At 33.6% G+C, this 14,261-nt stretch overlaps 1 protein-coding gene across 1 annotated transcript in view; it reads left to right on the forward strand.

Moving 5' to 3' along the window:
- Window positions 1-493: 493 nt before the first annotated feature.
- The window catches only part of LOC143917624 (agrin-like), a 427,846-nt gene continuing 414,078 nt past the window's right edge, over window positions 494-14,261 (forward strand). The window contains exon 1 of the mRNA XM_077439203.1: window positions 494-1,462. Coding sequence (XP_077295329.1) covers window positions 850-1,462 — 613 coding nt within the window. The 5' untranslated portion in view covers window positions 494-849. The remainder of the gene's footprint in view (window positions 1,463-14,261) is intronic.

Below are 14,261 nucleotides of genomic sequence, written 5' to 3' on the forward strand. Positions count from 1 at the left end.
ATTTTCCACAAGTTATTTCACTAAAATTACCTTGTTGATTACATACACTGTCGTAAAAGGAGTATTAATATTTTACATGAAACCGCAACGAGATAGGTATTATCTACGTGCTATATTCAAAGCGGGAAATTTTCATTAGAAACTTGAACGGAAAAAAGAAAACTCGCACGTTCGTCGTTGAATAAGATGAATGTTGCATTCGAAAAACGAAAAATTCAAACTGGCAAACGTTCCCAGAACACATGTACCAATGAGTTCATATGCAAGAGGAGAAAATAAGCACTGCACTGGTGGATTTTACTGCGGGTAAGGCCGGGCGGGCGAACCGTAATACCGTGAAACAATAGTAAATGAAGGGATTACGTTTTGTGTTTTTTTTTTGTCGGTCAGAAGAAGTATCGGCCGTGTGACAGGTGAGATGCTGGAGGCTGGAGGGAGGACGACCGATCACAGCTGGTCGAGCTTAAAGTCAAACAACATGCAGTAGAGTCTTAGTCATGTGTTGGACGGCGTACGACTCGTGTTGCTCGCGCTCTCGTTGATACGCCCACGCGTTCGACGTCAACTGTACACACCACGTGCAACAACCAAAACGAACAATAGTTGGACGTATCGAATTTTAGAATACTCGCCGACCAGTGTCGAGTGCTCCCAGTGCAAACACAGACCTCTGAAGGAGCACAGCCGAGGTGAAAAAAAATTACCATTACGAACCTAACGCGTGGGTGAAACGCTCTTGAACAAACACTCGACGAAACCTTACGCGCGCGACATTCGTGTGAAGTGTACGTTTTGACATGCAACGGTAGCAGTCACCCTTTCCTCGACGAAAAATCAAACCATCCGAAAATGAAGAACTTTAGTCTGATCCTCTTGGGTTTCCTCACAGCCACAAGTTTAGCTCTCACCGGGGATAAAATTCAGATCAAAGGAAGAGTTCGCAAAAGGAACTCTAGGAACCCGTACAAAACGCACTCGTCTACTCTTCCCTATTGCCAATTCAACACTACAGTAATCGAGAATACAGACCTGCTCCTGAAGACCATAGAAGAGTCGAAGTTTATATTCACTGGGAAAGTTCTCAATTTGAGGAATGCTCCGCGAAACTCTCGCCTGGCGAGGAAAGGAGTCGGAAATGACAAGCATATATTTAAAATATTCATCAGACGAGTGTTGAAAGGGGATCTGAATGATCTGGGAGATGTTCACTTTGAACCTACCCACAAGAAGAACTTCAACGGGGTTACCGTTTACGTGGCTAGAGATAAGCCCATTTCGGAAAATTGTATGCCGTCTCCTCGCGTTAGGTATTCAGCGATTTTCCTCGCCGAGCGGGAAACGAACGCCGACGACGAGGATTATGAAGAGAATCGAGATGCTAATAAGGAAGGATTGAGACTAGTCGTTGATCCTGTTCCGTTGTCGCTGTATCATTTGGATCGTGTCAATGCTGCTGTTAAAGGTATTTAAGTTGGAGAGTATTCGTAGTAGGATGTGATCTGTGCGCTATTGCTATTAGTAATACAAAGCTGCGATGAAACATTTTTGAAAATATTCATATGCTGTGTATATCGTGGGAAGTGCTTTGATAAATGTACACGTTTGAATATAAATGTTGCGGTAAAAGTGCAGTTTATCCCGGCAACAGGTTTTCTTGTCGCCTGTCAACTCGGGTGCACAGCGTTTTTATTGAAATTTTCCATCACGGTGAAGTGATTAATTTCCTATGCTTGCGCTATAAATTTTAAATAAATTTCATCTTTTAACTATAAACATTAATTCGGTAATGAATATGCGTATATTTTTCGATAATTTACCTTAAATATGTGACTTCTGTTGAACAAATTCCACATCCTAATAGAGCTAGTTATATTTTAATCAATTCTGTTATGTTTCGTATTTAATAGATACCCAATCATTGACAATAAACATTCAAGGAGTGGAAATGCCATAAATTTCCATATGATTTCTTCATACTGACAAGCAATTTAAACGGTTGCTGCTTTTAAGTCATAATATTGCAAGCTTTTATGTGGAGTATTATTTTGAAATTGCTTTTACTATATTTGATGATTGTGACATAAATCCGTCAAAAATACTATATAAATCGAATAATTTAAAATAAAATGTATGGTTTATTTATTTTTTATGCTTTACGTACATGTGTACTCGTAAATTCAATATTTGTATGTATAATTTAAAGATTTTCTTTGGCAACAAATTAAATGGCCAGTGTTTTAATCGATTTCGGAAAGTATATTTATATTCGGTAAGTATTAGATTATTAAATGCCAGTATAAATAACAAATGGACACTTTAAAAATCTGACGTACATTCGCCAGAACAAATAGCAATGTATGTTGGAATTGTCTATCAAGATTGTATCAAACTTGTGTTGATACCAACCAAAAAGTCTTACTGACCATTTAATATATGTAAATATTAACCTTTTATAATTTATACTGACCACTTATAAATATACTGAACGATGGATACTGGCCGTGTAATATAAATACTGAACTTTCATATTTAAATACTGGCAAAAATACAAAAAGCCATTTTCTTTTATTATACTTTAAATATACATAAATATTATGTTATATAAATATATATATACGTTTTATGTATGAAATTCATACGTGAATGTGGTTCTCTTTGAATGAAATGGAAAATATATATAAAATAAACACTGATAACTAAATAATGCCAATTTAAATGAAACTGCTCATATTTAGTGCACGCTTTATGAATTTTTCAAACATTATACCCATATTGAATTAGTTTTGTTTGATACATCAATAGAAAGGTAAAATTCAATTATACACACACTTTTAGTATATGTACATATATGTTCATATATATGTATATACATATGTCTATATATCATTGGGCTCGATCTGCTATACTGCTGGTTAGATTTGGGGGTATTTGTGACTCCAAATCAATCGTTTCTTATCAGAGTTTGCCAATTTTATGTGATCATTGTTGAAACGGTTCCTCAAAATTGGCAAAAAATGATCTTTTCTGACATCACAAATCTTCTGTTTTTATTGCATGTACAATTTGTAAAAAATATATACAAATGTAAAATGCATAGATGTCTGAATGGATTATTTATTTAATTAATTAATTAATTCAGCTTCTGGAAATACAGTGATTTATTTAATAATAAAATCCTGCATTTTTTGTAATTAATTGTCCAGGAAGGCGCATTGGGGTCTTCCTGTCAAGCCTTCCTGGTATATATCTATGTAAAAAAATAAAATAAAATAAAATGTAAGTCATAAACTGTATGTATAATAATAGGAAGGCACCTTTTGGATAATTTTTTACTGTATTTTTATAGTGTCTTTGAAAAATTTCACAGCTTTTTTTATTATATGCACACTTGTATATATTTTATTATACATTTGTTACTTGTGTAGTTATTTAGTATCGGAACGTTCAGGAATCGAACAATTGTAAATATCCGTATTTATGCACTTTTCTATACATATGATTTATATACATACATACATATGTATATACACAATTAGTTTCGTGGGATTCGGTATGGAAAAGTTGTAACTTTGCGCAGGAATGTACATGTATGTATGTACCTACATATAACATATTGTAAGTCAGGTTGAGCAATAATTCATCTCGCCTTGCGCGGTACTAAAATTTGCAACAATCGTACAAAACCGATACTAGCGCTCGCGCGACTAATTAGCGGTTTGTTTTAGTTCGGTTTGGTTTCACTTCGCGTGCCATTTTGACAATAGAAAACCCAACAAGCAAAGGCTAAAACTTCACGCGTCTGAAACTGCGCGGAAGCAATTAATTCGACGGCAGTAGTATAATAGTAAAGTCGAACGAACGATTGCGTGTTTCCAATTTCGGGACCGGGCGAAAATTTAATTATTACATACATACATACATACATACATACATACACACACACATAAACACACGAAAATAACGATAGATCCAATCAAAATTAAACACTGCCAAGCATATTGTTTTCCTATATTTAGATGCTAGTGTGTTTGTATGTTGACGACCGACTTTGATAAAGGAAAGCAAACTTTAGAAATTGATTTTATTATACATGTGTATATCTAAACATATTTTGTAACGATTTCACAATTTGAAAAGTATATAAAAGTTCAATATTTTTAATCGGACATAAAAATTCGTAACTGATGGTCAATTCACATGTACGTACATATACATATTATAATGTATTTTCCCTCACCGTTATTAACATTTTTTTGGTAATGTTAAAATTTATGTAGAATCATGTGTAATGCAATAAAATTGGATATTTAATTAAAATGATTAAAAACTCAATTTCCTCCAAATGCATATGTATGTATGTATGTATATATGTACATATATTAAATAAAACGTTTTTGATAATAATTTGAATTTCAAAAATAATTAGATTTTATATTTGAACTTCTAAAGTGATTGAATGAGTCTATTTAAGTAAGGTATAATAGAATTGACTGGACCATGATGTAAAAATTTAATTTTGTCCCATATTGTCACTTGATGAAAGTTACACATGTCACATTATTACAAACGTATATACATATATTGACATAGTACATGTACCTTATATATGTATGTATATGCTTTACATTGCATGGGTATGATAATTTCCAAGTATATATGTACTTTCCAATACTTTTTTAATTTGTCAAATTTTGACATAGACACTTGTTACGTTTGGGTCCAGATATGTTTTACTTTGTAATTATAATACGTTATAAGTCAGTAAAGTTATAAGAAAAGCTGTCTGTTTATTTATTTATGAACGTACATAAATATGTCTGGGCGATGTCGAAAAATTATTTTTACGAATCTTCAAGATTTTCGTACACCGAGATTATTTTAACATCACTTTTTTTGTATTTTATGTTCACACATGTTATAAAATATTACCATATAGGAAAATCATAAAGCAAAAGCTTGAATTTATTGTATATGTATGTTACAGTTGAAGTGTATCTCCCAGTTGTAACATAGTTTGAATATATTCCGTCTAACCCACGGAGGTTGATTCATATGGCGAATTACACTACAACTGATCAAAATATATGACAACTGGAAATAAACTTCAACTATAAGTTGGTACTAGGTAAGATGGAAAGGTTAGGTTTTCGTGAAACGTCACTCGACTTGTAAATTGAGTCAGAAAGTCACATTTTTGTATTGAACACATTCTTAGGACAACTCTATCATAATGCGATACAAATTACCATAATTCGTAATACCTATCAAATATTAACGCATTATTAAAATCTAAAGAATTCGTTAAAACATTCGAACTGTCAAAACTCAACTGCTATATTGCAATTGGTGCACTTTGTAAAAAGTGTATTTGAGCTTGTAAAGTTATAATTTACTAGTTTATTTGTATTCGACCATGAATTACCGAAAACGCCAGTTGGAATATATTATAACTGAAAATATACTTCGACTGTAACATACAAATTTTAGCTCAAACAGAAATGGAATCATTTATTTAAGGTCAAAATTATTTTTGGATTTTTAACTGAAATCACTATTTGTAAATGAAAGCAGATTGACGGGTGAACATCCAATACTCTTTTATATATGCAGACACTTGTATGTACATTTGTATAATGATTAATAATTCAAGATTGTAAGCAAACTGGCTTCTTAATTGGATTATTATTAGGGCTTCGAACTGGTGCATCTCTCTCATTTATATATTTATGGATCGGTTTGCTGGACTTCAATACCGAAGCATCAATTTGTATGCCAATTTATAAAGTCGGTTCATTGAAAATGCCAATTTACGACGAGCTTGCGCGACTCAGATGTCCGTTTCGCTGTCTCGTTATTGTCAAAATGAATTCCCTTCTTGTGTTCGATGATGTGATCCATGTTTCGGATAAGCCATCAGACCGTCAATTAGAAGCAGGTGAACTTAATAATATTATGATCTAGTCACCGTGCATAAGTTACTTTTAACATACATATATTTAATTTGAATTTGAATGTTCTTTCTTTTTTTGGCTTAGCCGTAATATATATATATATATATATATATATATATATATATATATATATATATATATATATATATATATATATATATATATATATATATATATATATATATATATATATATATATATATATATATATATGTGAGTTCGGTCTTTCGTGTCATGTGAGGAGGACGTGCTTCTGCGTTCCTCCCGCTATTACTCGCTTAAACCCGGCTATTGCACGAAATTTAACTTAACCATCTAATCACTTATTTTACTAATTGCATCCTAGTATAATTTATGTGTAAAAATAAACAGCAAATCGGTCGTAAAAAGCGGTTTTATATCAGTTATTTCGAAAAATTTTGTGCTAATTTTTGTGTCAAATCGGTGTCAAACGAGATACATCTCCCTACCTGAATACAAAAAAAGGGTCCTTCGCCAGCCAAGTCGGTCCCACAGAAGCAATAAATCTTCCACATAATTGCTTCCAGCCAAAAATCTTTAACGAACTTTACTTAATAGAATAATAGCAAACAGAAACGGTGTTTCCCAACTGTCTATCAGTTCTTTTTCATATTTAAATTATATTAAAGTAATTCGTGTAATTTTATATACTTTACTAAAGTTATTATTAAAATATTAAATTGCAAACCGCACTCACATATATAAATCCGTTGTCTCCAAAGAGGCGTCTCACGATAAAGATCTGTAAAAAAGTAGTATAACAATTGCTAATCTATTATTATCATAACTAACTACTTTCACTTACAAAGTAACCCTGTTAAATGGCATGTAATAACTCATAAGTGATCCAAGTGATACCTAGGATGACTATATGTCAAAGCTGACCACAGAGAAGAGTTTATGGCGGTAAGAACTCACTCCTTGAATGGAAATCTCTCTCAAGTACCGCCTTTTTCTCAACACATCTTGGATAAATGCGAGAAAAATAATATCCAAACCTCCAACAAGGTAAGAGTGACGATGGATGATAGCTTAGCTAATAGAAACCTGTATTTAGCCACGTACAATGTAAGAACGTTATCGAGTGAAGGAAGTGTGCTTGCATTAGAGAATGAACTAGAAAGTATCAAATGGGATTTAGTAGGACTTAGCGAAGTAAGACGAAAACAGGAAAACCAAATAATCCTAAAAAGTGGTAACTGTCTCTACTGGAGAGGGCTACCAAATGGTAGAATAGGAGGAGTAGGGTTTCTTATCAATAAGAGAATAGAAAGAAATATTATAGAAATAAACGACATATCGGAACGTATATGCTATGTAGTATTAAGAATCTCGAGCAGGTACACTTGTCAAATCTTCCAAGTGTACGCCCCCACATCTAGCCACCCAGACGAGGAAATAGAAGACTTCTACGAAAAACTACAGGGCGCATACGATAATAGCCGCCACCACTTTAAAATAATCATGGGCGACTTTAACGCAAAAATAGGACAAAAGGCAAACACAGAAAGAGCAGTAGGCAATTTTGGTACCGGCCAAAGAAACGACAGAGGCGATCGCCTCATAGAATTCGCAGAACACAACAGGCTCTTCATCACTAATTCATTTTTCAGGAAAAACACCAACAATAAGTGGACTTGGGAGAGTCCTAAAGGAGACAGAAACGAGATCGATTTCATCCTAACAAATGCCCTGCACTCCGTTAAAGACGTTAGTGTTTTAAGTAAAGTAGATATAGGCAGCGATCACAGATTAGTCCGTGCCAAGATGGCCATTAATATAAATTGCGAACGTAGGAAATTAATAAAAGGATGCAGTAACTCTCCAGATTTCGCTCAACTAAGGTCTAGGAAAAAGGAATTCGAACTCGAACTTGGAAATCGATACGGGAAATTAAACCCAGAAGCAGACATCGAGGAATTGAACACTGTAATTAGTTCGGTTCTAACCTCAACAGGTAAGAAATTAGGTGGTTTCAGGAAACAGATTAAATTAAGCAAAATTTCAGCGGAAACAAAAAACCTAATTAAGCATAAAAGGAATTTAGATAGGGATAATAATAAGCAAGAATACAATCTAGTAAATAAGGAAATTAAGAAGAGAATAGTCAGGGATGTCAGGGATTTTAACAGCAAGCTAATAGAAAATACCATTAAGAATAACCGTAGCCTGAAAAAGTGCAAACAGGATCTTTTCTTAGGCAAAAATCAAATGATCGCAATCAGATCAGAGAGCGGAGTAATAATTAGGAATAGAGAAGAAATCATAGACAGAGTTTACACGTTCTATGCAAAACTATACGAGAACGACAACGGCCAATTCCCCACTCTGGAATCGACACACGGCCAAAGGGTTCCTGCAGTATTGCCTAGCGAAGTAGAGGCCGCGCTAAAAACTGCAAAGAATGGTAAAACCCCAGGGGAAGATAATATTCCCATCGACTTACTAAAATGTGGCGGCCCCCCCCTAATTAATATCTTAGCTAGGCTTTTCAGCAAATGCATCCAGAACCAAGCTATACCAGAAGGATGGAATAACGCAACTATCATTTTAATACACAAAAAAGGCGACAAAAGCGATATCAAGAACTACCGACCCATTAGTCTACTTTCAGCGGTCTACAAGCTCTTCACGAAGGTTATTACAGAAAGGCTGAAGAATATCCTCGACGAGAACCAACCTATAGAGCAGGCAGGGTTTAGGGCAAATTTCAGCACAATGGACCACCTCCAAGTAGTTGGCGAACTAATCGAGCGCGCCAACGAATATCAACGGCCACTGTGCCTAGGTTTCGTCGATTATGAGAAAGCCTTCGATACAGTTAGTCATAATGCAGTACTTAACGCTCTAAAAACACAGGGAGTGCCGGAACCCTATGTGGGACTGTTAGCTACAATATATAAGAATGCCACAGCTTCAGTTAAAATTTTTTCAGGTACAGATAGATTTAGCATAGGAAAAGGAGTAAGACAAGGAGATACAATCTCGCCCAAGTTATTCAACGCGGTGCTTGAGGGAGTTTTCAGGAAATTGGATTGGGATACAGCCGGAGTAAGCATCAATGGTCGCTTTTTGAGTCACCTTCGGTTCGCAGACGATATAGTTTTAGTAGCTCGTGATTCAGCTGACCTACTTATCAGACTAACACAGCTGGACAGGGAAAGTAGAAAAGTAGGATTAAAAATTAACGTAGATAAGACTAAACTAATGTTCAATAGTTATTGCATGCCTGATAGCATCCCCTTAGATGATAAACCAGTAGAAGTAGTAAATAATTATTTATATTTAGGTCAAATAATTGACATGTCTGGTAGTAAAAATGAAGAGATAAAGAGACGTATGAAATTGGGGTGGAGTGCATTTGGACGGATGAATGCTGTTTTTAAATCAAAAATGCCACTCTGCCTGAAGAAAAGGATCTTTGATCAATGCGTTTTGCCAGTGATGACGTATGGATGTGAAACTTGGACACTGAACGCCAAGATGCAAAATAAAATCCAATGCACTCAAAGAAGTATGGAACGCTGTATGCTTGGCATAACGAGGAAAGACAGGAAGCGGAACACGTGGGTGAGAAATATGACAAGGGTAGTGGACATAGTGGATAGAGTGAAGAGATTGAAATGGCAATGGGCGGGTCACGTAGCTAGGAGGATGGACGAAAGGTGGACAAAAGAAGTGCTTGAATGGTACCCGAGAGAAGGCAAAAGAGTAAAAGGAAGACCGCAAGGAAGATGGGTGAACGAAATTAGGAAAATGTGCGGAATGAGATGGATGAGTGTTGCGCAAAACAGAGACGAGTGGAAGCGTGTTGGAGAGGCCTTCATCCAGCAGTGGATGGCGAATGGCTGTAAATGATGATGATGATGATGATATATATATATATATATATATATATATATATATACATATATATACATATATATATATATATATATATATATATATATATTTTAAATAAAAGTGAAGTTTGGTAGATAGTCAATAATAAAACAAAAAAAAGCTGCCTCTGAACTTAGTAATTGGTGAACTTTTTTATAAGTTTTCAAAAGATTTTCTACAGCATTTTCTCGTCAACTTCTGGATGAGATAGATAATATTTACTAGAAAAGGAAAATATATGTATTTAGGTATTTTATTTTCATGTGTAGTGATACTAATTTTCCTATAGAATTTAGTAAATTCTATTTGGTTGTACCTACATAGTAGGTATGTGTAATTAATTATTTTCTATTCAGCAGACATTTAAATATATGTACATATGTATATAGGACAATTATCATACCTACAGATATCGTTGGTGTTTCTATTTAAGGTTTTGAGGTATACATAAATTACCTTGAAAGGAAAAACCTGAATTATTCCAGCATCTACAAACTTAATATTCGATACTAATTAAAAAATGGACATACAATATATTTGCACCAATGCATCGATATATACATATACATACATACATGTTACAGTTGAAGTGTATCGTCCAGTTGTAATGTATTTTGACTAGTTAGAATATATTTCATATAATACACGTAAGTTGATTCATACTATGGTGAAGACTTGGAGCTAATATGTACTGTCACTATGGCGAAATTGTAAATTAATAAATAAATAAATATGGCGAACTACATTTCAAAATGTAGGTCTGATCAAAATATAGTACAACTGAAAATACATTTCAACCATAAGTCGGTACCAGGTTATGTTTTCGTGAAAATGTCACTCGACTACTAAATTGCGTTGGAAAGTCACATTTTTCTTTTGAACACATTATTATTGCTATCGTAAATACAGTACTCATTACCTTTATTCGTAATACTTAGCAAATATTAACGCATTATTGAATGCTAAAACATCAGAGTTGTCAAAGCTCAACTGTTTAATTACAACTGTTGCACATTGTTGAAAGTGTATTTGCGCTTGTAGAGCTATAATTTACTAGTATTGTATTCGAATATGAATGACTTAAAACGCCAGTTGGAGTATATTACAACTGACAATACCCTTGACTGTAACGTATACATAAAACTTGTATTTTCAATAAAGCTATGGAAGTGCAATATATGTACATTGTATATCGATTAATTTTGAATAGAATCTAGGTAATGGCCAGGCATTTTGCAAATATATTGTTATAGTGATAACATTTCAAATTGCTTGTTTGTGGACATTTCATTAATTAGTTAAAATGGAAAATTTTCACAATGAGAAACGAGGAACGTTTATGCGAATTGCAGTGTAAATTTTATGTGTTAATTGCCGTGTAATTTGTCCAGTAATGTTATTTTCACTTCCAACTTAATGGCGCTTTGTGACAAAAACGTACGCAATGTTTACCTTAGTTATCACCAATTTTCTACGAGAAAAAAATGTATCTAGTATTTACGTTTGGAAAAAGTAATGTAAAAAGTTTCTCACGCGTAGTGTCGTATAATTTATCCACTTCTTCATAGACGCGTACTCAATTTTATCTCAATTTCGACGCTTTTTTTTGTACGTTCGATATCAATATTCTCATCCAGTTCTGTATGGGATCGCTCGATGCGTTACAACACATTGCTTTGATGCCTGTGTATATCTAGCAAGAAAAATAAAAATACATATCCGGGAATTTCGGATATGCATTATTTGGATACGCTCACTCACGATACGTTCATTTCGGAATGCGAGATTGAAAATTCTGGAATTATAAGCTATGCACAGTTTACTGGCGATTCGCTTCAAAACACTGGAACATTGTGCATGTTTACTAAATTTACAGACCGGTCAAGTGTTTGCACCACGCGTCGCTTGATTTACAAAGCTTTCCATTACGAGCTTTAGAGCTTGAGAGAGCTTCGGGTATGCATTGTTTATACGTTTGTTTTTTTTATGACAATAAATAAAAGCTTCTTATATTACTGCGATATAGTTTTATTGTATTTTTAATGAATCCACCGAGTCTACTTTCTCCGAACGGTAGTCCGATCGGACTAGTTGTCTCTGAAGCGCATCGTAAATATTTATTTTAAGTATGTGTATGTTGTTTGTAGGTGTATTTTAAAAAGCGCCTCCTTGCTCTCGAAAAGGCACTTTGGATTGACGTAAACTCGCGTGCTGGTCACGTACTTTTCATGCATACACGGATTTGTGTGTTTGTTCAAAATAAAGTCTTCCACAGATTTTATGTGTTTAAATATTTTTCAGTAAGTAGTGTGGAGTCTGTACGTATCTTAGAACCGAAAAAATAAAGTTTTGAAACGTTTTCAAATATTTACTTCGATGCTACTACTATAATAGGCATTGTTAGCAGTATTGTTCGTAGCACTCAGTGTTAAAATGCGATCGTTAAGACGTTGAAATATGATACGCTTTAGTGTTTAGAGTTAGTAAAATATTTACCTAATGTATTCGTATTGATAATATAATCGCTTTTCTGCTCTTCAATTTGATTTTTATTTTTGATTTGAATGAATTAGAAGTGGCGAGAAAAATGTGTCAATACAATATGAATAGGTATTTTTTATCAAAGAGCTTTGATATAGTGTATCTCGATTATCCGGGTGTGGATTATCCGCGCTGGAAATAAATTAAATTTGCTTATTTTTTAATGAGAATAGGCGTCTGTTGCGACACATGAAACAAACACAAGTAGAAGGGGGCTTAGATATGGAAATTGGTTGATCAGTAAGATTTTTCATTATATACGTACAAACATATGTATGTTCAGTAATTTATTGAATTACTTTTAACATTAAATAAATCGCTTCGTCTACGAAGAAACGTCTACTTCCGGACACAAATCATCTAAAGAGCTTATTACAGTCGTGTGCTGTGAAAATTCATCAAGAACTTATAAAAATAAACTTTTGGTAATTTGGAAAAGCAAAAAAACCAAATAAAAAAAATTAAAATATCTTCCTTTTGATTTTTATAACCAAAAAGTAGCATGGGTGGATGGATAGAGAGATCCTCTAAAATTGGTGTTTCTGGAGTGAGAGATTTTTTAAAAAGAAAAGGGTTGCCACAGAAAGCTGTCTTGTTAAAGTTCCTTCTTATCCGAATGAAACTACATATATATATATATATATATATATATATATATATATATATATATATATATATATATATATATATATATATATATATATATTTAAAACATATTTTTTACCGCCTAAAATTACAAGTCTAATTTAAACCGTGGACCAATGTGTCATATCATCAATGAAACTTCTTTTTCGTGCTGGTGTTCTCGAAATTCTTACTGAGGAAGACAATGACTTAATTAATTTCTGAAAAAATATGAGTGTTGGGTGCTGTAGACGGAATAGGAAAATCTTATTCGAAAGTAAAACCAATAACACTGGTTCATGGCAAAAGATTATTCCAAACGTGGAAATAGATATGTCGAAGAGATCGTGGCGAGTGATATATCTGAAATATGCAGATAATTGGAAAATTGAAAATACTTTGATAATGCTGATCAGGAAAACATCGAGAAGCAGTTTGATTGCGATTCAAATGATCCGGGTTTTCAACGCATGAGTGACGTAAATGTTTGGGTGACAATAGAAACGATAACAAAAATTGACAGTTCGGATTATCCGGTACCGTATTTCCTAGCTTTGGCCCGGATAATCAAAAGTATACTGTAGATACATTTTAGTTAAATTTAGGCAATATATATTATACATAGAAAATAATTTAAGCTGAATTGTTCACACAACAATCGCTTTGATTTCATAAGTAACTATGTAAGTATCATTGAATGTGTGTTTGCACAAGCTTATTATTCAATTTTACCTTTTGTATTTATTTATATACACAGTGCACAATACAAACATGATTGATTAAGCATTGTTTCCATGCCGAAATTCGATCTTAAAAATATTTGATTATACTTTGTACTTCTAAATAATTATCAAGATGATATTTACAAGCATATTTGGTTTAAATATGGATATGAACTTTTTATTGAAATGTTTGGATACGAATGAATTTAAAATATGGTTATGCCCGGTCGTGATAGAACACTGCAGACGTGCATTAACACTTAAAGCACTTAAAATGCATTTACGTATTCACAATGCACTGCATTGCGTCGAGCATGCTCGACATAGATCACTTGTCAAATAAATATTATGTATGTATATGTACATATTACGTATTTATAAACTTAGTATGTATATCAAATATCGTTTATAAGAATTGAATTAATATAAGGAGAAGAAAAAAATGTTGTAAATGATGATGATTATGATGAAGGGCGCCGTGTTTGTATTGGAGGCATTCTTATCGTATTGTGATCTGCTT

Source organism: Arctopsyche grandis, chromosome 10 (genome assembly GCF_051622035.1).
Source record: "Arctopsyche grandis isolate Sample6627 chromosome 10, ASM5162203v2, whole genome shotgun sequence".
Taxonomy (NCBI): Eukaryota; Metazoa; Arthropoda; class Insecta; order Trichoptera; family Hydropsychidae; genus Arctopsyche; species Arctopsyche grandis.